Here is a 24,815-nt window from a genome sequence, read left to right as displayed (position 1 = left end):
CAGATGAGAATCTCTTCTGATTGCACCGCAGGCTGATAACCCGGAGAGTGGTAATCAGTGAGTCACCCTCACAGAAATGGGACAAATGAAGACTACAGGAGATGGACCTAGGGCTGGGGGCTCAAAATTAGCTTTGATAACCTAGACGGCTAGGATCCAGCTGGTTGGTTGTTTTTGAACTTTATGCTATCAGTCTTTACCCACTGGGGTAAAAGGACATGGTGATAACAGAACAGGGTCAGCACACACCTGGGGAAGAAAACACACGACCTAAATGTGAACTGGCCACTAGCCATCAGTGTATCGTAGGGATTTCACAAGCATTCACATGCCTGGGCCCTCCCAACCAGTAGTTGAGGTTTGCCTTAGACAGACAGAGCTCTCAATATCAGCACCGGGAGAGCTGGCTGGTCAGCCTCCTTCCAGCTCTGTGAACTTAGGTAAATCACTCGGCCTCTCTGGGTCTCACTTAGCTTCTGTGGACAGTGGGAAGGTGAATGTGGCCATGCCAACATCACAGGGTTATATTTCGAGTCCCAAAGGAAATAATGCATGTGAAAGGGATTTGGAAAGAGTAGAGTGCCATGTAAAATGTCTTATTAGGCTCTACAAGCACTGGGAAGCGTGGGGAATGAAGAAGTTCATCAAAGAGTTGACATGGATGGTGAGGATCAAAAGGCAAAAATTCTGAGGACAGACTATAGGAACTGAGGTTTTTCCACGTTAAACAGAAAAGGTTGAGGGCTACATTCCAGCCTGTGACTGGCTCTTACTCAGAATATCATGACTAACTTCTTTCATGTCTCCTGAGGAGAAAACAAAATAAAATGCATAATAAAAAGAGGGTATTTTCTATCTCTGAAGAATGTCTTGCAAGAGTATTAAACACCAGAATGTGTTACTAAAGCAAGTTTGGTATTCTTTCTCTAATGGCCGTAGGAGAGATTTATATCTGAGTGTGGGTGGCTTAAATGTGATTCTGGCTGAAGACAAGGGAAGATACTACAGACTGCGTTTTCCCTTTTTTGGTTCTTGGAATTAAATTCTCAAGAATTTCCAGGCTGTAAGCTACATGAAGACAGGGAGTTTGGTTCACTGATGCATCCCAAGCACCTAGCACAGTACCTGGTGTATAGTAGGTACTTAATAAATAGTCGCTGAATGGATTGACAGAACACCATGAGCTTGTGCCGACATCTGGAAGAGAGATAGGCCAATCTCTATATATTTGCTTGCTCACTGGCTCACCTACCTAAGCAGCCCCGGACCCAGCAGGTTGTGGGCTGGCTCCGCAAGTCTCAGTGGTGGCTTTCAGACCCTAGGGAATTTATATGGAGTGGAGGGAGTCAAGTCCACTCAGGTTCAACTGAAACCACCCAATATATATATATGTATACCTATTAGGCTTCCAGATATCATTTTCCACTTTTGGGGTAACATTCCACTCAGGCTGCCATTATATGAGAGAACTTTGTGATGAAAAGCCTGAAACACAGGGAAAGCAAGGAAAAGTCTCCTGTTAAGACACCGTCCATCCCTAGGATTTCTGAGTAACAGACGAAGGGACTACAATGGTCATTTTGGTCATGTCTCTGGTGTCTCTTGTTTCATAAAATCCAGAGAGAAGAAAGGATCTCAATTGTTCTAGTTTTCCTCTTTTTGAAGTTTCCAAGGGCTGATGCCTAAATTATCATATTTTTAAAAAGCAAACTTTCTAATTCTAAAAGGCTGGAAGTTGCCAGGTCGCTGGGGAGGCTCTGATTGTGTGCTTTCAAGGCCATTGATTGACATTGTTCTGTTACCTAGAGGTGATTGCATTGTAACCACAAGATTCTCTCAGGCACAACAGCCCTTGAGCAGAAACACACATTCTAGTTAATTATTAGGATCCAAGAAGGAGTGTGACCATGAGTCTAGGCTTGTTATCAGCAGCAGGAGAAGCAGACCTGCCAAGAACTCATTCCAAAGACCCCCAAGCCTCTGGGGGACACCTTCCCCAACCCCAGATCCAGAGGGAAAGGACTACACAGATTTGGACCACCCTCCAATGTGAGAGGAGGGGGGAAAGAGACCATTTTGAAGGGGCTTAGGATTGGTCATGAAGCCAACAGCTTAGAAGTACAGTTCAGTTGTTGATGCCTTGTCCCTGTCCTGGCATCATAAATGCCACCTCCTGTCCTATCCTGATCTACATTCACCTTTGTCACTGAAGGTCCAGCAACCCGAGCAATGGCTCTGGGAGACAAGAGATTTGCAGTGCGTGTCCTGCGTTTCAGAACGTGTTCTTAATCCTCTGCCTTTGAGTCACCGCAATACTCTGGCAAAGGGCAGTTGAGACAGGCATGCCCAGCCCCATTGTAACGATGAAGAAACTGAGGCTCCAAGAGGTTAAGTGGCTTGTCTAGTTACACAGGCTAGGATAGGTACTGGGAGCACAAGCGATGGAGTCAGACCGCTTGGGTTTTGGCACTTCCACTTAATTAGCTCTGTGGCTTGGACTTTGGTGACTCAGTTTTTCTCATCTGTAAAGTGCAAAGAGTAATGATAGCTACTTCAGGGGGTGGTTGGTAGAATAAGAGATAAGGCAACACAGTCACAGAGTGCTTAGTAGTCTTAAATGCTCAATAAATATTAGCCATTAGTATTCTTAAAGACAGTATAATTATAGGGAGACACCATTGAGCCTGATTCCTAACCTAGTGCTTTTTCCCAGGACCCAGGACCATGCTCTGGCATTCTCCCTCTATCCAATCCTTTCCCTCTGCCCCCGGCCCCCGCCCCTGCCATCTTTCTCACTCCAAATAGTGAAAACTTAAACTCTGTTTCTAAACATTGTGGCCTTTGGGGCTGCTATTTAAAATTCTGCGCAGGCATGAGGGGACGTGAAGTTTCTCCATCTTTGTGGTGTACGGTTAAGAAGCATCATCAGATAGGGGGAAAGAACAGCCTGAGTCTCAAGGCTGCCACCAAAGGCTTGAGTGATGTGAGTATATGAAGCACAGCTGGGTCCTCCCAGCATCAACCACTAACCCAAGATAATACCATCAGTCAGTGGCAGAGGTGGAATTGGCAAGGGGGTCTTGGGGCTCCTTGCCCTGAGTCCTTTCCACTTCCCAGCTGCTCATACCAGCCTGTATCCGTGACCAGTAGTACCTGGCAGGGAAGAGTCAGGGTGGTCTGAACAGGACTTTTGGGTAGACGTCTCCATATTGGTCCTCATTGCTGGCTGCCACCACATCAGTGGTACTTGTCATGCTGAGAGTAGAGAGTGGCTGCCCTGAACTTCATGACTTAAACCTCCAAAAAAGGGCATACCTGAGGACAAATCCTTCAGAGAATGTTTTCTGGGGTCTTTGCCCTTGCTCTGAAATCCAACATCTCCAGGAGAAATCATTAGAAATAACAAGCTGTGGGCTGGATAGAATTAGTTAATTAGGATTTCTCTGACAAGATAATATGAAAATCTCAGATGGGCCAGGCCTCATTCCCTCTCACTGCCAGGAAGACATATATTGGGTTCCTATCCAGAACTCTGCTTGCTGGAATACAGACAGGGAGCACACTTTGAGGTCCCTGCCTTCAGGGAATTTATGATGGAGTTGAAAAAGTAACAGCATAGAGAATACGTCAGACAACAGCACAAGGGTTACACGAAGGCTAAGAATGTGTCTGATGGAGCATGGTCTCCAGATTTTACAGGCCACTCACTAACTCACTCTTCCTAAATTTTAAATTTCTATTCCACATTTCCAAGCCTCTTTGGAAAAACAACAGTATTATCATTAGGCATCTTGATGTTTCCAGAAAAAAAGGTGTTATGTCAATTAGATTATTATTAATGTGGAACTTGGCTTTCGAAGTTTAGATGACATTTTCCATAAGGGTATAGCGTGTTATAAATTACATGCATATTACCACTGCTTTCTGGGTTACCTTTTCTCTTTACAACCTAAACCTGAACTGCCTCAGTAATACCATCATCATTATTCTTGGAAGCTGAAACTCAGAATTCAGGAATAAATATCATGAATACTTCATATATCAAGTTTTGAAGTATAGCTACTCTTGTATCTCCTGTATGCTGCTCTGCATCACATGATGCACTTGAAAGACACGAGCTTTGGCAAATGAGAGAACAGAGGTCATATTCTGGCTCTGCAATTTCCTAACTGGGTGAATCTGGATAAGCTCTGTATCTTCTCTGAGCCTTAGTTCCCTCATCTGTAAAATAGGAACACAGGAATCAACAGCCCTATTTTTCAAGGTGGTTGTAGGGAACAAAGCCATAAACATAGAAAAAGTGTCTGTCTGCAAAGTAGGTGTTCAATAATAGTAATAATTTAATGGCCAACAATTAGTGAATACTTACTATGTATCAAACAGTATATTATATATGTTACATATATCACTATATTCAATCCTCAATACATCCTATGAGATTTGTATAATCATTTTGCCCATTTTATAGATGAGGAAACCAAGGCACAGAGAAGTTATATAACTTAATAACACACAGCCAGGTAGTGTCAAGAGTTAGGATTTGAACCCAGGACCTAAGATTTGAATTCAGGCCATACGGGTCTCCAGAGCTCATAACCTTAACCACAAGAAATGGTGATCATTCTTATCAAGATCATTCAGTTGAAATATGAAATGTTTGACTTTTTTTTCTTTTTTGGTTTAAATGCTGCAAAACAACTGCTCTGACAACTGGATGCATTTACGTGCTCCATCCTTTTCTCAATATAAAAACAAAGCTGCTTTATTCTTGAGGAAGTCTAACGTTATGTGGGAAAAGGAAAATTGCTTCCCATAACCTGGTAATGTAAGCAGACTAGTGATATGTGTATTAAATAAAAATCCAGAAATTCCCTAGTTATAGCGAACTTCATTTTTCATACAATTAAATGTATAAGCTGAAAGATTTAAAATTTAGAGGCATAATAAAGTGTGATTTGGAATGAAGATTTTGCTTGGAGCCTTTATGACCAGACTGACATACTATCGGTTATTAACCTGGACTCCAGGTTGATAGGTACCTTGCCTTAAACAATCATGAGAAATGATGCATTGATTTACCTTTTATTTTTTTACCAGCAATGGAGGAGTGATCTGTAGGTTTGACATGATGTGTTTCTACTAGAAAGGCTGCACTTCTCCACTCTATTCATTTTAAATGGGACAAAATTTACATTGTCTGTCGTTTCCTTCCTCATTGAGAAACAGACACCTAAGGAATGTCATTTCATTAAGACCATCACAGAAACACAATGCTGATGTCCATAAGCATTTTTGTATATGTTCTCTCTTCTTGCTGAAATCTTGTTGGCATGTTCTCATTCGTTTGCAGAAGCTGAGTGGTAAAAAAGAAAATCTCAAATGTAAAAATTATAATGCCATTGTCATTAGACCGAAAAGATAATGGCAGAGAAAAAGTAGAGTTGAAGAGGTTAAAATCTCTTGGGAGGTGTTGGGTGGAGAGGGGCCTTCCAAGGAAGCTGTCTGTATTGGCTACCCTCAGCCCCAGGGCACTAAGCATGGAAAGCAGCCTGGAGGTTTCCATTCACACCAGACTTTTTCTATTCCACAAATGCACTTTGCTTCCTCCCGCCTCGGGGTCTTTCCACACCTGCTCTTTCTCCCTGGAATGCTCTCTCCACTGACCTTCCCCCAAGCCTTGCACATCCTTCAGATCTCCACTTACAGAGATTCTCTTAGGAGCTTCCTCAACCTCCCAGACTCCACTGAGTCCTCTGTCCATTTCCTTCATTGGGCTTAAACATTGTCATTTTTTGCAACTGTACATTTGTGTGATTGACTGGAAGCTCCATGGGGGCAAGAACCAGGCCTGGTTTTAGATACCATCATATGTCCAAGGTTTGGTATAGTGATTGACACACAGGAGATACTCAAGAAATATCTGTTGACTTAATGATAGTTCACCTTAAAGGGAACCTGAGCAACCTCTGCTTAGGCCAGTGCTGCTGCTGCTACAAAATATCACAGGGGTCTTATCTCCTCCTGCCCAGATTATTTGTGGCAATGAAATATGACTTTGGGTACACATTGGACTGGTGTGAAGTAATGCTTCTCTCAGACTTCACAACAATTTAACCGGCATAGATTAAATCGGGGCTTGGTTCACAGCCTCTGAGATTACCAGATACATAGTGAGATGCTGAATGCAGGGAACCATTTATCAGTTTTCTCAGCACAGAGGGGCACTGTTAAGAAAGGCTCGGCTGGATGGCAGAGTTGGCAATTAGCCTGATTTTCACTGAGATGCACATGTCCTATGCCATTCGAGTTCAGGATCCACACCCTGGTGTGTGTGGCCACAGTTAAGGGCAACTCTGACTCTCCTTTGTTTCTCACTCCTGTAGCACTATTAGAAGGGAAGTGAGCAAAAATGACATTACAATACGAATACCCTATAATGATGTTCAAACATGTTTCTTAATAAATCAAAATGCAAATGTTAACAAATTATTTGTGACATGCCTCATGGCTGATTTCGATTCTCAGTCTACATTGTGGGAAAGAAAAGCTGAAAACCACTCAGAGAGGGGACTCTGAGGGCCAGCCAGCACCCTCGGGCTACCTCCCCTGCTCCTGGCGCCCATCCAAGCCCCCACCAGCAGGGGCAAGCCTACTAAAGGGCTCCTCTGCTTCCTTCCTCTTTTACTTTCTGGGTCTGGAATCAGGACAAAGCAAATCAGAATCTGGCATCAATTTGCTACTCTTTTAATAAAGATACATCTTTGAGCGCCCCATTTACTTGGGCATTTTGACAACTCTATTTTAAAGAAAGGCATTTATTTGTTCACTTTTTGATCAGAATAAGTTCAAGTGCCTAAAAGTAGAAACCGTGGTACATCTCTGTATTCAACTGCCACATTTCCCCTTCCTCCCCCACTCCCCTCCCCAGCAGGGCATCTTATTCTGTAAACACCTTTGGAGTTTTTTGTCTCTACCTTTTCTTGTCTCACTTATTCTTCCTTCCAGGAAGGACACTGCGGGGTTGGCTTTTCTTATTACATGGTTTATTCGAATGCTGGCTTTGTGCAAATAGGGTTACTCCATCCATAATACTGGTCTAGAAAGCCCAAGAACTCAAATTCTTCCTTCCCTCTGGGGTGGGGGTGAGTCCATGACAGGCCCTTTTCCCTCGCCCCATGAAAGCCCTGACCTCAGCTTTCCTCTCCCCAGAAATGCCAAAGAAAAGAGATGAAGTTGATGAAGATGACCTGTTTCTTCCCTAGTGGGCTGAGCCAGGCTCCCAAACCTCAAAGAGCTCTTCCCTTTCCGGAACTGGGTTTTCCTCAGCGAATGGTGTAGCGACCAGAGCACTGTACTTGGAGACAGAAGACCCAGTTGCAAGTTTGGACACCATCACTTATCAGCTGCGTGACTTTAGGCAAGTCATTTTAGCTTTCTGAACTTATCTATCCACAAAGTGGCTGGCTTGAAATGAGTGTGCCTAGACTCTGTTCCATTATCACTCTTAAACGTAAAAAAAGAAGAGGGTTACAGGAAGTTTCTACTGACCTGTTTCCAGCGGAGGTTCAGGGAAGGCCTCTCAGGACTGGCCCCAGGCATCCTCTTGGGAGCCCGCACAGCCTCCCTGTCGCTGTTGGTTGCCCCTGCCCCTAACCCGCCCCCGACGCAGGGCGGGCTCGGCGTGGCGCAGCTCTTAACGGAGGTGTGAGTTGTTGGAAAGATCCGAATAATTTTGGAGGGTCAGTCATTCCCATTTACTCTAACGTGCCTTTCAGACGGGCCGGGCAAGCCCGCCTCTCCTCGCTAGGACCCCTCCCCATCTGAGCCCCACTCAGCCTCCTCCTTCAGGAAGGGTAGCAGGCGAAGACCGCGCGGCTCCCCCTCGCCCGGGCCGCCCCAGCCTGTGTCCTGCCCTCTGCACCCTGCTCGCGGGGCACTCGGGCATCCAGGAGCTCCCCCTCGGGGCGGCGCGCGGTGGCCGCCCGCTGGGTTGGCAGCAGCGCCCGCCGCGGGGCTGCCCTGGCGGCTTGTCGGTCCGCCCGCCCGCCCACGTGCGTGGAGAGGAGCGAAGCGCTAGCAGTGGCCGCGCCCGCACTCGCCGCCGGTGGGTGCCTCACCTCGGAGGCTGGAGGGGGCCGTAACCCGAGCCCCGCGGCCACGACCCACATTTGCATAATTCGGCCCCCCCTTCTTTCGGACTCAGGGCTGGAGATGCGAGTCGGGCTCCCCTTCGAGGCGTCGTCTTGCCGGTGGTCAGCGCGGGGGCCGCGGGACCGGCCGGAGCGCAGGCGGAACGGGCTGGCGCACGTGGTAAGAACTCAGCTTTCTTTTCTTTCTTTTTTTAGAAACGGGACTTTGCACGTTTTTCCCTAGTGTGGGGTACCTACAAGGGTGCTAACCTTGCTGGGATTTCCTTCCTTTTCCCTCTTATCTCCAATGGGAAAAGAGGGCGCAGTGCAAGCGAGAAACTTTCCCAAATTTTTTCTGGGCGTTTGAAGTCAGGAAGATGGCCGGCCGGCGGAGAGCTGATTTTGCGGCGGGCAGGGGGAAAAGCGGCGCTCGGTTGGAGGAGCAGAGGCCGCTCCCTGCCGCCCCGGGGCCCTGACCGCCGCGCGCGGGGCCGGGCGGGAGCGGGCTCGCGGCGGCGGCAGGTGAGCGGCGGGAGAGCCTCCTGCAGCGCCGCGCTGCTTCCACGGAGTGGCGCCGTGGCTCTCGCCCGCCCGGGCCCCCACGAAGCTGGGGACGTCCCGGGCCGGGGGTGGGGAAGCGCCGGGCCGGGCCCTAGAGGCTGCCTCCACGCTCTGTCCTAGGCCTTAGCGGCTTTGAGGCGGGAAAGGGCCAGGCAGGCGGCGGCGCGCCAGGCTTGGGCACCCGGGACTGGCGTCCCGCGAGGCCCCGGCCAGGCCCGGGAGCGCGCCTGGTGCCGGCCGGGGGCGTGGGAGGGAGGAGTGGTGCCTGCAGCGAGCCCGAACCCGCCGCTCTCTGGACCTCTGAAAGTTTTGAAAAATTGCTTTGGGAACTCAACAGAAAGGTCTCCCTGGGGGTCAGTTTTTCAATCGCCAAAGGAAACGCATGTGGGTGATGGCAGCTCAAAACTGGCGTTGGCGACATTGTTTGCTATCACTCGGGACCTCGCTTGGCTCACCAAGGTGTCTCTTGGCCAGGGAAAGGAAGACTATTCCTCCTAATATGTGGTGTTCTAGAGTAGGGCTCGAGGGCGGGCAGGGCGCAGTCCCGGAGGGTGGGCTCGTGGGGGCGGCTGGTAGGGACATGAAGGTGAGGATGGGTGGCTTTGCAGAGTACCCTGTCCAAGAAGCCGGCCGGGCACCCTCGTGGTGAGGCGGGCGCACAGGCGGGCTGTCAACAGGAGTGTATAGCGTAAGGTGTGCGAGTGGGCGTGTGAAGAAGGCAGCGGGGGTGGGAGTGTGTGGAGCGGAAGTGGAGCGTGTGTGAGTGTAAGAGTGTGTATGTGTGTGGCGGGCTAGGGTGAGTGTCCAAGCCTCCATCTGGACGCCCCCACACAGCCGACCGCCCAGACGCGCCGGGAAGGGCGCCCGCTCCGCGCGGCAGCTGAAGGGGGGCGGGGAGCGCGCGGGCAGAGGAAGGGGGGTGTCTCCGCCGGAGGATTTCTCTCGAAGCTCCCTGCAGTTATTCTGCTCCTCCTAGGGTCTCCCCGCCCCCCCACCCCAAGATGCCCAGAATACTTAAACAAACAAACAACCCCAAACCTGTTCCGTTTTCGCTCCTGTATAAATAGAACAGACTTTCCAAAAAAGCAATACCGCATTCACTCTTATCACCAGCCACTTCTTTCCACCAAGTAATTCAGAAAAAAGCAGTCAGCTTCCGTGAATGCATGCAGCTTTTTTTTTTTCTTCGCTGCCTCCTTTTGCTTGCGGTTTTGAGCTGCCAAGAAAGTGAGTAGGGGTTTGACTGTAGTGTCTCGGCTCCGCTCGGTTTCTTTCCGAAGTTTAATTTTCCGGAATGGCTCCCAAACAAGGGCTGGGGAGGCGGAGCCGCCGGCACCGGATCTTCGCCTTTTTTGGAAAGTCCCAGAGAACCGGAATTCCTCCCCGCCCCGGGAGGCTGCGCCGCAGCCCCGACCCGCTCGCTCTACCCAGTGGCCTGAGCTGGACCCGCGGCGCGCCCCTTCCCCGCCGGGCTCGGCGCACCGGACCCAGGCTGAGGCTCGGGTCGCACGCCCCAGACCCCTGCGGATTGTCGCGGGCTGCGTGTCGGGAGTCGCGAGCCCGGCGGAGCCCGCGCCGCGGAGCCCGCGCCGCCGAGCCCGTATGCAAATAGGCCATGTGACGGCAAAAGCCGCCTGGCCCAGCCCTGTTCCTCAGTCCATATATGGGCAGCGACGTCACGGGCATTGAGGACCTGCCCATAAATACTTAGAGCAACACTTTCCGTCTAACCCAGAGAGCAGCAATTGATTAATAGCTCGGCGAGGGGACACACTGACTGTTATAATAACACTACACCAGCAACTCCTGGCTTCCCAGCCGGAACACAGGAGAGAGTCAGTGGCAAATAACCATTTTTCTTCTTTCTTAAAAAACCAGCAACTTGTTTGCTAGTTTTATTTCTCTTGGATTTTTTTCTTTTTTTTGGTGGTTGCTTTCAAGTGTGGAGGGCAAAAGGAGATACCAACCTAGGCTCAGTCAAATCCTTCTTCAAAACGGCTTCTCTGATACTCCAGGTAGCGAGGGAGTTGGGTCTCCAGGTTGTGCGAGGAGCAAATGATGACCGCCAAGGCCGTAGACAAAATCCCAGTAACTCTCAGTGGTTTTGTGCACCAGCTGTCTGACAACATCTACCCGGTGGAGGACCTTGCCGCCACATCGGTGACCATCTTCCCCAATGCCGAACTGGGAGGCCCCTTTGACCAGATGAACGGAGTGGCCGGAGGTAAGCCGCGTGTCCCCTTCGCGGATCGGGACCTACGCAACTCGGAGGTGGTGGGTGGGGTGCCGTGCGTATGCAGGACTTGGAGGAGAAGCTTGGGGCTCGAGGTGGACGGTGTTGACCGAATTGGCTTTGAAGACTGGAAAGGGTGCAGGAGGAGCCAGCGGGAGCAGGGATCCGGGCGCTGGAGTTGGGAGCGCGGGCAGATGCACCAGGTCGCCAGCGAACAGGCATGCGTGCGCCGCGGCGCGCCCAGCCCCCGGCGGGCGCTGGGATGAGAGTGGAAGAGGTGCCCCACCAGGCTTCGGGGCTTGTGCGGGCCCTTCGGCCGGCGGCATCCCGGCCTCCCCTCTCCCGGGGTAGGGACAAAGTGACGGGAAAGTTCGGGGCCCTGGAGGAGAGCTGCGCGTCTGGAGAGCCGAGTGGCAGTGAAGCGCCAGAGGAAAGCGTCCGCCGCTCCTTCTCGGGCGGAGCAGAACAGGGGAAATCTCGGAGCGCGCTCCCCGTGCGGCCTGAAGGAGCGCCCCACCTGCGCGCCGCCCGCGAAGTTGAGGGGGTTGGCGAGGGTGGAGGCGGAGGAGGGCGGGCAACGGCGGGAAGCAGCTCCCTGGCTGCCTAGGGAGGCCCGCGGGAGCATCGGCGCCGCCGGTTTCCTTGGCAATGCGGTGGAAAGTGGTCTCCCGCGGTCCCCGCGCCTTCCTCGAAGCCTTGCCACTGGCCTTCGGCTGGGACGGGAACGCGCGGGTATCGGGCAAGACTGAGAAGGTTGGGAGGGCGAGGAAACCTAGAGACTCCTTCCACCACAGCGCCCGACTCCCTCCAGCAGCCGTCAGCTGAAGAGCAGCGGGAGAGAGGAGGAGGGAAGGTCCCTGGGATGGGGAGCAGCTAGGAAATCACTGACTCCCTTCTCGGGCTCCCCTCTCGGGCTGGCAGCTTCGTGGCACTGGCTGGGATCAGTCTTCTTGGTATTTCTGTCCTGGATCCCCGGCCGTGGGACCTTCAGGCAAAGGAGAGGGAGACAAGTTCCAGGCAGATGGGAAATTTTTAATATTGTTGTTGCTATTATTGGGTGTTTTTACTGGGGACTAGAGCCACAGATGGCTGCATGTGGGGGTTGGGAGTAGCTCATCCTGCTTTCCTGGAGGTAGTTTGAGTCCCAGACTGTTACTGGCTACCACAGTGGGATCTTGGGCTAGCCTTCTCTTACTGTCTCTGGGTGGCAATTTCCCCACCTGTTGGACTCTGCCCCAGCTCTACAGTGCTAGGATCCTGGGCTTTGGGAATGGACCCATGTGAGAGAGGGTGAAAAAAGGCATTCTTGGCTGCATTCTCATTGCTCCACCTCCATTCTTCCTTTTCCCTCCCTAGATGGCATGATCAACGTTGACATGACCGGAGAGAAGAGGTCCTTGGATCTCCCATATCCCAGCAGCTTTGCTCCTGTCTCTGCAACCCGAAACCAGACCTTCACTTACATGGGCAAGTTCTCCATTGACCCCCAGTACCCTGGTGCCAGCTGCTACCCAGAAGGCATAATCAATATTGTGAGTGCCGGCATCTTGCAAGGGGTCACCTCCCCAGCTTCGACCACAGCCTCATCCAGCGTCACTTCTGCCTCCCCCAACCCATTGGCCACAGGACCCCTGGGTGTGTGCACCATGTCCCAGACCCAGCCTGACCTGGACCACCTCTACTCTCCGCCACCACCACCTCCTCCTTATTCTGGCTGTGTGGGAGACCTCTACCAGGACCCCTCGGCGTTCCTGTCACCAGCCACCACCTCCACTTCCTCCTCTCTGGCCTACCCACCACCTCCTTCCTACCCGTCCCCCAAGCCAGCCACGGACCCAGGTCTCTTCCCCATGATCCCGGACTATCCTGGATTTTTCCCATCACAGTGCCAGAGAGACCTACACGGTACAGCTGGCCCAGACCGCAAGCCCTTTCCCTGCCCTCTGGACTCCCTGCGAGTCCCCCCTCCACTCACTCCACTCTCCACCATACGCAACTTTACCCTGGGGGGCCCCAGTGCTGGGGCCACAGGGCCAGGGGCCAGTGGAGGCAGCGAGGGACCCCGGCTGCCTGGCAGCAGCTCAGCAGCAGCCGCTGCTGCAGCCTATAACCCACACCACCTGCCGCTGCGGCCCATCCTGAGGCCTCGCAAGTACCCCAACAGGCCTAGCAAGACCCCAGTGCATGAGAGGCCCTACCCATGCCCAGCAGAGGGCTGTGACCGGCGCTTCTCCCGCTCCGACGAGCTCACACGGCACATCCGAATCCACACAGGGCACAAGCCCTTTCAGTGTCGGATTTGCATGCGCAACTTCAGCCGCAGTGACCACCTCACTACCCACATCCGCACCCACACTGGCGAGAAGCCCTTTGCTTGTGACTTCTGCGGCCGCAAGTTTGCCCGGAGTGATGAAAGGAAGCGCCACACCAAGATCCATCTGAGACAGAAGGAGCGCAAAGGCAGTGCCCCCTCCTCATCGGTGCCAGCCGCCTCCACAGCCTCCTGCACGGGAGGCACCCAGCCTGGGGGTCCCCTGTGCAGCAGCAACAGCGGCACTCTTGGTGGAGGGTCCCTCGCCCCTTGCTCCTCTCGGACCCGGACACCTTGAGATGAGACTCAGGCTGACACACCAGCTCCTTGAGGCCCTGGAGGCCCTTCGTCTGCTCAAGCTGCACGACAAACACTACCACCCTTTCCTGCCCCCCTTTCCACTTAGAAGCAGGTCCTTCCTAAAACTTCTTAGCCCACTTTAGTCTCTCTTAGGTGAGTTGACTATCACCCCAAGTAATGGGGAGGCTTGGAAGGGGGTTGGGTGGGGGCCCCTGGCCTAGAGGGCTGAGGCCTGACCCTGCTTTAGAGGGTTGTTTGACTAAGTTTTGCTCCCCCATGCCCCCCCCCCGCCCTTATTTTGACTGGTTACAGGTTCTTGACTCTAGATGTCAGAATTGACCTGAGACTTTTTCTACAGTAGATTGGGAGATGCTGATCCCTTCAGGTGGGGACGGCAAAAAGACAGAAGCAAAACTGATGTGCACTTTATGGCTTGGGCCTGATTTGGGGGACGCTGTACAGTGAGTGAAGCATGGCCTTTATGCTGCATTCTGTGGCCCTAGAACAGTGAATCAAAGCTTATCTAGTCGTCTCAACCCTTTAAGCAATATGTATTATAATCTCAGAGAATGTAAGTGCAATGTGATGGGAGGGCCATAGCAATATCTGCTCCTTTTTGAGTTGTCTGAGAAACGTAAAGACTATTTTTTCAGTGTATATCTACTCAGATATTGTGTATTTTTGATGTGCACTGTTAAGCAAGTTCTGAACCTTTGGGAAAAAAAGCATTTATGATCTCTTGAAATAAGTCAGAGGTTAACTTATTTAAAGGGGGATGTACATATAGTCTGAAACTAGGATGCATGCAATTGTGTTGGAAATGTCCTTGGTGCCTTGTGTGATGTAGACAATGTTACAGGGTCTGCATGTAAATGGGTTGCCTTACTATGGAAAAAAAAAATCACTCCCTGGGTTTATTATGGCTGTATATTTCTGCCTATTAATATTTGGAATTTTTTTTAGAAAGTATATTTTTGTATGCTCTGTTTTGTGACTTAAAAGTGTTACCTTTGTAGTCGACTTGCAGATAAGAATGTAAATAATGTTACTGGAGCTGACTTGTTTGGTTATTAGCTCTTAATAGTTGTGGAAATATAAATGATTTATTCTAATGCGAAACCACTAACTGAAGTTCAGATAATGGATCGTTTATGACTATAGTGTAAATAAATACTTTTCAACAATACTTTTGCTGCAAAAATCATTTATGAAAGGTTTACTGGGTGGGAAATCAGCAGTCTTCCAGGGGGTTTCAGTGCTTTGACCAAGCCAGCATCTCCAGATTTTCTTTGCTAGCCTCTCAACAGCCCTCTCACCCCAAAGCAATCTCCATTCATAATCAAATGCTAGTGTTCCGGGGATTTCCCCATGCATTAGTGTAAAAGTGGGGAGGCGTTGTTTTGACTCATTGTTCCGTCCTCTCTAACAGCCTATAGCTTCTCTCTGCTCCTGAGTGGGCTCCGGAAAATAAATACTTACAAACAAGTGCCCACTCGGAGACTACACATTTGCGGCGGCTGCTTTCAGAACCCTGACCAGGGCCAGGATCTCAGACGAGATGTGGCTTTGTGGAAAGTGTGGTGGCGTGGTCAAGCTGGAGATGACTTTCAGGTTCCAGGATTAGTCTCATGACCACAGAAAACTTTTTGAAAAGTGCTATCATCTCTTTAGATCAAAAATTCACTCAGACACTGCTGATGACAGCATTAATGGGTTGCCAAAGGAATTACCCCGGGACTCATTTCTCTCCAGCCTTCTCTGCCCATTACCCGTATTCGGAAGGATCATTAATCTGCCATAGGTTTGGTGGGTCTAGAGACTGTCAAAATACCCACCTCATTAGGTAAGATCTATGTACGAAAGTCTCAAAGACAATCCAAATTAAATAGGCAAATATGGACCCCCAAGGTACTGGATGATGGTTTGCAAAAATACACCGTAGGGTTCATTTTACTGCAAGCCTTTTGTAGTGATTTTAAAATCTAAATTGACCAAAAAATAGTAATCTACCTATCACACAAAGCAAATGGATTGTGTCTTTGTGAAGTTATCTTTACTCTGAAATTTGGGGCCTAAATATCATTTAAGTTCACCCACTCCTTCTGGATCCTTACACAAGTGTAACATGTTGGAGGACCCACCGTTTAGCCACAGCATCTGAAAACCCTGTCGTCTGTTTGTGCTTTGCCACTGTTAGACTCCCTCAGACATGGCTGATAACTGATGGCCTGTATTTTAGAACAGCAGAGAGCGACAGCTACTCCTGGAAACTACTTTTTGCCCTTAGCAGCATTAGAATTTGAGATCTAATTTGTGGAGGTAACTAACCTTTTTTTCTTCCCTGTCCATATTTCAAAGATGCAGAATACCTCTTAACTATGAAATAGAAGTTTCTAAACTTCAGTGTCAGGTTGTTCTGGTGACAAGTGTTATTCCATTAGATTAACATTTCCTAGCTTGTCAGCATATTATCATCTTTGTTGGCCAATTTTGTTAAACAATATGTATAAAACAATATGTATAAATATGTATAAAACAATGCCACATTTTGATAATTGCGTTTTTAATATTTCCCTCTTACCAAAATTTCACCATATTAAAATACAGTACATCTGTTTAAGATCTATAATTATCTTGCCAAATTTTCATTTCAGAGCACCTTCAATCAAGATAATGTAAACAATTGTTTACAAAGCAAGAGACTAAAAGTCTTTTTTTAAAATCGTTTTTAAAAGAATAAGATTAAATATATTTTGATGATAGTCAAATTGGTTGATCACTTTTGCCTTGATGTGGAGTTGGTGAAGTGGCGTAACATACGTAAGGAACACACCTCGGAGCCAACTTGTGGCTTTTACTCCTTGATTTCAAAACGTTAAGTCAATCTTTAATGAGATTTTACTCTCGGCTTGAAACATTCAGGGTACTTCTCACAGGTGTCTCATTGTTTTTTTACTTTGCTTAAGAAATAAAGCATATAAAGGTAAGTCTACATCTTATATTCAATATGCTTCACTGAATATGATTGATGTATTTCAGTTGTTACTGGGAATTCTTATTAAAAATAAACTTCTAGAAAGTATTTTCTTAAAGATCATAATGCATTTGCAATGGTTCAGTGCACATTAAAAATAGGTCTCTTAAACCTAAATAAGGTTTTCAATTACTCATAAACCAGGCTATTTAATTTCAATATCCTAACTGCTAATGAAATTAAGGCAAGTTGTTTGGCATATATTAAAAATGGCTGCAGTAATGTTTTAACAGTGTGATTTTGTGTGTGTATGTGTGAGTGGGGGGGAAGAATGGTCAGCATCATCCCAAGTGCCTAAAATGCTGCCAGTCCAAACGAATTAAACAAGCTTTACAGAAAAAGGAAAGACAATATTTAAGTCCAAAGATTCTTTCCTTCATGGATGAAAGTTTTGTTTTCTTGCACTAGCTTCTTTTTCTTAGGTTAAATATAAAAGCTTTCTTCTGTTGTAGCAGAATAGTATGATTAGACAAAGTTTCAGATGTGTTTTCAATCAGACTGTTTCAAAGCTCACTCTCAAGGAAATAAATTATTAATTTTAAGTTTATATTATTACTTGGACTTTAGAATCCGCAGGCAGCCACCAGGTTTTAGTACAACATAATCTTACAGTATAGACCATGAACCTTTAACAGTAATCAAAATGTAGACATGACAGCAAGTAATATTTTCCTTCTCCATTCTGCAATAACCAAATAAGATTTACATCTAAACAATTTCAAACATGCCTTTATTTTTCATAAGTACACTGATTTTTAGATCAGAAATATAAATATTCCTGGATCTGAGGATTCAGTATCTATATAGGGCTTAACAAAAGATTTCCTTCACAATAGATGCCTCATTGCATCGAAGTGATCAGTGGGCAGCTTCTGTTTGCAACCTCAAATTCTGAATTCAGACCAGGAGAGTTATGGGATTGGCAGTGCCCTCAGATTAGTGAACAGTAACGGGCAGAGCCCTGAATTAAAGATATATTGCTTCTTCGTTGAGCAGTAGAGCTAGAGCACAAGATTCAGTCATTTGGAATAGATGAGTGATGACAGAGTCCTCATGAGATGCCAAGACTGAGGCACCTGTAAGAGGACAATGCAAAAGGAGAAATGAAAGGTGTGGATTTTGGGAGAAAGGCTATTAGTGTTAAAAGGTCAGAGAACCTGCTCCTGTTGACAAACACATAATACTTTAAAAATAAGCCCACCATTTTCATTAATAAACAGCAGTTGGTGTAAACTCAATCCATGCAAATCAGGCTTAGTAAAAAACCAATTCTCAAAAAGATGTAAGTAGATAGGTACACAATACTCTCCACCGATCTAACTGTAACTCCATAGATATAACCAGAGAATTAAAAAGCTTTGGAAGTGTTTAGACAGACAACTTCGCACCCATGAGAGGCAATTATTGCATTTGTTATTCAACAGAAAAGTTAAGTGATTACTATCATTGTGCTCATTAGTCTTTGTAGAAGACAACTTTTTCTCACAGTTGTTAATAAAATATGGTCTATATTGCAGGAGTATACGGAAACACAACAGCAGCACGTGAAGTCAATCATGACTAATGGTTTATGCAGAGGTGCAAGGGTTTTCTGCACCACATTTTGTCTTTGTAGTAAGAATGTGGCTCATTAAAACAAGTTACATTTTTGTTTTCAGCATTAATTTACTCAGAATTTATTAGTGAACCAAAAGTTTCACTGTTTTTATTGAACTAGAGAGAGATCATATTGCTATTTTGGCCTCCAACTATTTCAGTTAATCTTCCGAAAAGCACCTTAGTTTTTTTCATTCAACCTGCTTGTTCTTGAGAACTTTAAAACTTTTCTTAATGAAGTTTGGAAAAACAATTCCTCCTTTATTACTGTCCGCTTGCCAGAATGAGTTTTTGTAGGTTAGTTTAACGTACTCCAGGTTATATTATAACATAAACATCATTATGAACAATCTTTATAAGTAAATCAACTTTTTGCTACAATATAATTCAAAACAGGTGGGTATGTGATGGATAACCATAGACGTTCACTGCTGTGCTATGGAAAAAATCCATTTCGAGACATTTTCTAAGAAAATCATCATGTGTATCTCTAGAATTTATTTTCAAAGCAAACGACCTGAAGAACTCCTTCAAACGGCCCCAAAGTATACTAAACACCACCAGAACGTGAAGCCACCATAAAACAATTTTAGTAACCCTGGAGGAAATAGTTGGCATTATGCCTGCTTTAGGTTTTACAACATAGTGGCATGTCACATTGAATAAGCATCTTTTTGGTAAAAAAAAAACCAATGCATCAAGAATTTGCCTATTCATTGTTTTAAGAACTGGGAACAAATATTCCTTCACTCTGGGCCTCTGTAACTCAGTTTGCAGAAAGAGGGAAAGGCACATACTGTGTCCCTACAGGGTCAACACTTTCCACCAATAGCAAATGTCCCTTTATTACAGATATTAGAACTCGATTGCCACATGGGCAAGTCAATCAAGAGGGCTTAGACAACAGCTGGGCAAATTTTACTGTGTTTATTTCTACAGTTTGTTTTTATTAAAAGTATGTGAAAAAGAGTCCTATAAAGAGTAAAAAGGGGGGCAACAATAGTGCTCCATGGCCTGATGCAAAGGGTGTCAATACATTTGTAAACAAGGTAAACTTGCTCAGCCTATTAAAAGGACAAAAACAAAACTAGCCACAGACAGCACAACTGTTTATTTCAAGAGGGGCAGAGTGGGAAGTGTTTTGCCTCGAGTTTTGGTGCCCTAAAATGGCCAGCTGTATAGCTAATTCTCAATTCTCCAGCCTTGATCATCTGTGCCTCCTCTCTCTTCCTGTAGAAAACCTCCCTGTATGAAGCAAGCACTGGCTATCTCCTGTGTGAGGGAGAGGGTTCTGAGAACACTGCCACCAACACAGCTGGAACCATCAGCCCTCCGGAACATTAGAGCTCCTGAGAAAATCTGAAACAGTCATCAACATTTTTCTCTACTTTAGCAGGAAAATACTGGAAGTAAATAGGGGCATGGAATTCAACAGCTGGCTAGGAGTGTTTTACATTCAGTTGTTTGGAAGTGTATGGATTCAGCTCCTCTGAATCTTCTGGTTAGAAAACAGAGAATTGCCCTATCATCTCTTAAAGTGCACTAAAACAAAAAAGTCACTTGAGGATAATACATAGTTTTTGCATTAAAGATGAATCTGCAACAAGAAACCTGCTCAACTCACAAATCTGGAGACTCATAGGGAAGATAAGCTCTAAGTGACCATCTGTCACTGTAATATGCAGGTACTGAATTTCTTAGCAGATGCTGCCCCAGTAAACCAGATGTGGCTACTGGGCAAGGAGAGGAAAGAAAATAAATCTTGTCCTCTACATGCATAGTTATCTTTTGGGGGTAATCCCCCAATTCTGGAAAAATGATTTAATTTCCACAACAAATTAATTAAGCAAGACAGCTCACTCTAAATAGTAGCTTATCTTTTTAAACCTAGCTTTTACCAACGACTTGAACTAAAAGCAATTCAAACCACCGGGTCATGCACTCAATAAGTTAAAACTATAACAATAAGGAGGAAAAGGTCATAAAGACCTAAGTGGAAAACAAACGCTATTTACCCAATGTGGGGACCATTTAGTGTGTTTCTTATAAGATGGAGAACAGAGGAAAGAACATTTTCATTATGGCTTTAGGATGGAAGCGCTTCAGATAGTCCCCTGCCCCCCTCCCCCCCAAATCAAAATCCTGGTGGCAGTGATAGAGCCAGGAAACAACCTAGCCTCCCCCGCCCCCATGACCATGCCGGGTGGCTGCAGTCCAGTCGCCCGCGCTTCCCAAGGCTCCCGAGGAAGTGGCTACAGCCCTGGCAGTAGATCCAACGCCCAGGCCTGGGGGTAGAGAGAGAGCCCTTGCGGTGGGTCGCAGGCAGCCAAGATCAGATCTGAGTAGGGCACGCATTTGGCCCACGACGCCCGGGCGCCGACGACTTCAAGGGAAGACCTTGGGACCTGGATAGGGCTCCCCCTCGCACCAGAAGTCATCGGCCTGCGGGGTCTCCAGGAGCCACACCTCTCGGGGCAGATCACAGGCCGTGCCGGAGGCCTCCTTGGCCCGGACGGGCTCCAGCACCCGGTAATAGTGGCAGTCCCGGCCATCGTCGGGGTCGTAGGGCGGGGCCAGGATGTCCAGGAAGGCAGCGGGCCCGTCCACGGCGTCGATCTGGTGCAGGTTGTCCAGGTGCGGCGTGAGGACGCAGGGGCCGCTGGCCTCGGTGTACTCGGCCCGCGAGCGCAGCACGCCCGGCCGCACGGCGTCTCTTTCCCGGGCCTGCAGCGGCGGCTCGAACTGCTGTTCCGGCGGCGGCGCCCGCGGCCGCTGCCCGCCGGCTGCCTCCAGCTTGTCCATGCAGCTGATGCGCACGGTGCCGTAGAGCACCTTGAGCATGCCGTGCATGCCCGGGTGATCGTGCAGCGGGATCGACGTGCCGCTCTTGAGCAGGAACACGCCGAGACTGAAGCCGGCCGTCTCGTAGATGTGCATGTAGGTGACCGGCGGCAGGTTGGGCGGGAGCGGCTGCAGCGTGGCCTTGCGCGGGGCGATGTTCAGGTCCTCGGCGCGGACCTGGGTAAGCAGGCTCTTCAGTTTGCTCAGGTTCTCCAGGAAGCCCTGCGGCATCGGCGCCTCGGGGCCTGGCGCCGCGCCGCGGTCGGAAGCGCCGCGCCCGCCTCCGCTGCCCCGGAAGGTGAGGCACGCCTGGCGGGCGATCCGTTGTATCAGGGAGGCCATGTTGTCTCGGGGCATGTTCGGCTGTTCCAACGAGTGCCGAGACCGGGCCCCTCCGCCTCCTGCTTTCCTCCGCCCCTTACGGTCCCCGGCGGCCGCCACGGCTACTGGCAGCCCCGAGCGAGGCGGGAGGCCCCGCAACTACCGGCTCCTCCGGCGCGCAGCACCGCTGCCGCCCACCTCAGCAGCCACGCGCCCGCCTCGCGCCCCCTCTGAGCGCGCACGCGCACGGCCCACACCCGCACACACGCTCCGGGAGCAGGTACCGGCCGCGCGGACGGTGGCGGGCTTTGCCTTACGCCGGACGCTCCATTCATGCGGCCAGCACCTACGACGGTGGCCCGGCGCTCCGGGCGCCTTGCAGAGCATGCTGGGATTTGTAGTTCAGTATGCCGCATGAGCTCTGAGAGCGTTCCCTTCCGCTGGAAAACGGAAGGATTAGATTTGTTGGTCATAAAGCCACCTTCTTTACGGTTCTAGGATGTTTGCTTCTTTGAGAAAAAAGGTGAATTGGAGCACAAGAAAAGTCGATGGTTAACTACAACTCCCGCCACCCCCAGCAGGCTCGGGTGACGCACTTCCGGCAGCTGGCCTGTTGGGTGGTGGAGGCTCTTGGCCGTCACCAGGCATGGGTCAGAGGGTTGTTAACCTTCCGGCGCCGCTCGGGCCTGGTCAGCCATCCAGGGTCACTTTCCTCTGGCCTTACCCCGGGGAAGGAAGCTGTTAACCTAACTTTAGGTTCTCGTAGCCGCCAAGGCAGCACTGTCTGCCACCGGGATCACGGGAGGGCGCTTTCGTAATTTTCTAAGCTGATTAGGAGATGAGAAGGTCCAGGCAGTCCCTGGTGATCACTACGGTTACTCTGCACAGCCGTCCCCAGCTGTTGTTTGCATCAGGGTCTGATGACGCTGCTCTTCTGGTTACAGAGCACGATAGTTTTTCGCTGAGACTCGAGAGGCCATTTGCTGTGGTCACGAATTCTGTATACTAACGGTTATCAAACCTTGGTTTGCCTAAGAAGCACCTGGTTACATGGAAAGGGAGCTTTTAAAAAATATATATTCCTGGTCGTCATCCAGAAATTGATTCACTAGATGATTCTGAAGCAGTCTATGAGAAACAATGGTGTGGGAGAATCTGGCAAGCTCTTGACCTTGACCTAACCCTGTGGTTAAAGTCCTTTTGGACTTCCGAAGCTAAACATGGGTTTCTTGTTCATTTTGTAATTGGAGTGGTTCAGTAAATCCAGTTAAAGAAGACGTGGTTTTTTTAGTGAGCTATTTAACCTTTCTAATGAGCACTCGGTCGGTATATGCCAGGCACTGCGTTCAGTGCATTACCTAATGAGTATTATACTATTTAATTCTCATAGCAACTCTTAACAGGTAGGCACTATTGTTATTCCCAGTTTGCAGATGAGGGAATAAGTTGCACGAGGATAGTAAATAATAGAGCAGAAATTAGTACACTTTTACCAAAAACAGCAGCTTGAGTTGGCGTTTAAAGCAGTAAATGTGGAGTCAGGATATTGTTTTTCCAGCCTCCTATGCTACTTACAAGTTGGATGTCCGTAGGCAGACCCAACCCTTTTAGGCCCTCAATTCACTGGCACAATGCTGGGCTAGGGTGATAGTCCTTCTGAATGCTACTCACTCATCAGAAGCCCCTGGGGAGCTTTATAAAAATAAAGATTTGGGGCGCCGGCCTGGTAGCATGGTGGTCAAGTTCCCGCCCTGGGCTTCAGTGGCCGGTGTTCACAAGTTCGGATCCTGGACACCAACCTATGACCCGCTTGTCAAGCCATGCTCTGGCGCGTCCCACATACAAAATGGAGGGAGGTTGCTACAGATGTTAGCTCAGGGCCAATCTTCTTTACCAATAAAAGAAAATAAAAATAAAGATTTGGGGGTCATACCCCACAGATTCTGATTCAAAAGAACTGGTGTAAAACCCAGACTTTTTATTTTTAAGATGTTCTCAAAGTGATTCTTAATTATCAGATCGGTTTGAGAACCACTGTTAAATCCGTAAATAATAAACCAATTCTTAATATTTGGTGATTTTGATTGAGAGGGTGATTATTTGTTTTAGAAAAGGACTCTTAAGATTTATTCGTTTTCAGAGGTTGCCATGCCATTGTTAAGGTATTTAAATGTACTGTCAAAGTTCACCATGTAGTGAAAACCCATGCAATCTTTTTCTAAAGTGAGGAATATTTAAAGAGAAAAATCACCTTCCTTCATTTACAAATCTGGCTTTTTATTTATTGGTTTTACTTCTATTAAGCTATAATTAGTGGGAGATATAGGCTCCATAGAACACAGACTTTAGTAAGACACAGATGTGTTTTATTTCCAAATCTGTCACTTCTTAATAGTTGTCTGTACTTAACTGAAGCTCATTAATAAAATGGGATAATAAGATACATGTGTAAAACACTGATGATAGCATATAGAACATAATAGCTGTCTCATAGTAGTAGCTGTTATCATAGTTTTAAAATAGTTAAAAGCTGGAGCCGCCCGGTGGCGCAGTGGTTAAGTTCGCACGTTCTGTTTCAGTGGCCCGGGGTTTGCTGATCCGGATCCCGGGTGCGGACATGGCACCGCTTGGCACACCATGCTGTGGTAGGCGTCCCACATATAAAGTGGAGGAAGATGGGCACGGATGTTAGCTCAGGGCCAGTCTTCCTCAGCAAAAAGAGGAGGATTGGCAGCAGATGTTAGCTTAGGGCTAATCTTCCTCAAAAAAAAAAAAGTTAAAAGCTGTAAAGACCAGTGAATTTAAATAATAATTGGCAAATATTGAAATGGAATTCGACTTGTGTTGAGAATCAGCTCCAAGGTAGAAATAAAGAAAATATTATTTTTATTGGTTAAACCATCTACCTGGTAATACCACCCCTCAGGTCCTTGCTATTCGTTGTTGGCCAAAGAGTTCAAGTTTCCAAAGACTGCCTGTATCAGAATCACCTGGGCGTGTTTATTCAAAGTGCAGATCAAATTGAAACCTGCTGCATCTGAATTCTTTTGCACGTAGAAGTTTATAGGAACTGCTAATGTCCACAGAGCACGTAGTACTCTTTTAGGCCACAGTCTACCTCCATAATTGCTTTTGATGCTGCCCTTCAGAGCTGCTCTAATGGATGAGATCAATCCTGAGGGCTTTCGCCCTTAAGAGGCGCCTTTCTTGGCCTTCTGCTCGATTGCCAGTAGCTTAGGCTGCGTGGATTTCTGTTACCATTAACCTTTTTCGTTTTATGCTCCTTGTACTGTTTTCCTCTGTGTTGCAGTAAGCAGCATGAAGACCAAAAAATTCAGAAAAGGAAACACACAAAAGAGAAGTAGTAGTGAGCAAGTGCTGGAAACACAAGGCAGAAAAAAAAGATTTGGGAAAGTTTGGGATACATAGAATCTATCATTCCGTAAATAGTGAGTATCCAGTGGGTACCAGGTATTGTTCTAGGCTTTG

The 24,815-nt window shown here is 48.1% G+C and overlaps 2 protein-coding genes and 1 long non-coding RNA gene across 5 annotated transcripts in view; 1 reads left to right on the top strand and 2 right to left on the bottom strand.

The window, feature by feature from the left end:
- Positions 1-14,720, top strand: part of EGR2 (early growth response 2) — a 79,939-nt gene extending 65,219 nt beyond the window's left edge. Inside the window, exons 3-6 of one of the 3 annotated variants that reach the window (XM_070563378.1) lie at positions 7,210-7,417; positions 8,204-8,310; positions 10,806-10,914; positions 12,280-14,720. In XM_070563378.1, coding sequence (XP_070419479.1) covers positions 8,212-8,310; positions 10,806-10,914; positions 12,280-13,532 — 1,461 coding nt within the window. In that variant the 5' untranslated portion in view covers positions 7,210-7,417; positions 8,204-8,211 and the 3' untranslated portion in view covers positions 13,533-14,720. Of the gene's footprint in view, positions 1-7,209; positions 7,418-7,724; positions 8,105-8,203; positions 8,311-10,260; positions 10,706-10,805; positions 10,915-12,279 lie in introns of those variants that run through there. The other 2 variants (XM_070563388.1, XM_008516576.2) reach the window with 2 other exon arrangements.
- Positions 5,067-10,384, bottom strand: LOC103548675 (uncharacterized). Its single transcript, XR_544325.2, has 2 exons — positions 7,549-10,384; positions 5,067-5,353 (listed from the first exon to the last, which is right to left on the bottom strand). It is a non-coding gene; the product is annotated as an uncharacterized lncRNA (long non-coding RNA).
- A 2,561-nt stretch (positions 14,721-17,281) lies between the features above and the next one.
- ADO (2-aminoethanethiol dioxygenase) lies at positions 17,282-22,027 on the bottom strand. Its single transcript, XM_008516577.2, has one exon. It carries the CDS (start codon positions 21,360-21,362, stop codon positions 20,550-20,552), a length of 813 nt encoding a protein of 270 aa, XP_008514799.1. The 5' UTR covers positions 21,363-22,027; the 3' UTR covers positions 17,282-20,549.
- Between the last annotated feature and the right edge of the window lie 2,788 nt (positions 22,028-24,815).

This window comes from Equus przewalskii, chromosome 1, assembly GCF_037783145.1.
Source record: "Equus przewalskii isolate Varuska chromosome 1, EquPr2, whole genome shotgun sequence".
Taxonomy (NCBI): domain Eukaryota; kingdom Metazoa; phylum Chordata; class Mammalia; order Perissodactyla; family Equidae; genus Equus; species Equus przewalskii.
Note: the sequence above shows the minus strand (reverse complement) of the source record. Positions and strands in the feature narration are given on the sequence as shown.

Excerpts from the sequence above, each read along its gene's own strand:
- ADO (XM_008516577.2), bottom strand. The coding sequence starts at position 21,362 with ATGCCCCGAGACAACATGGCCTCCCTGATACAACGGATCGCCCGCCAG.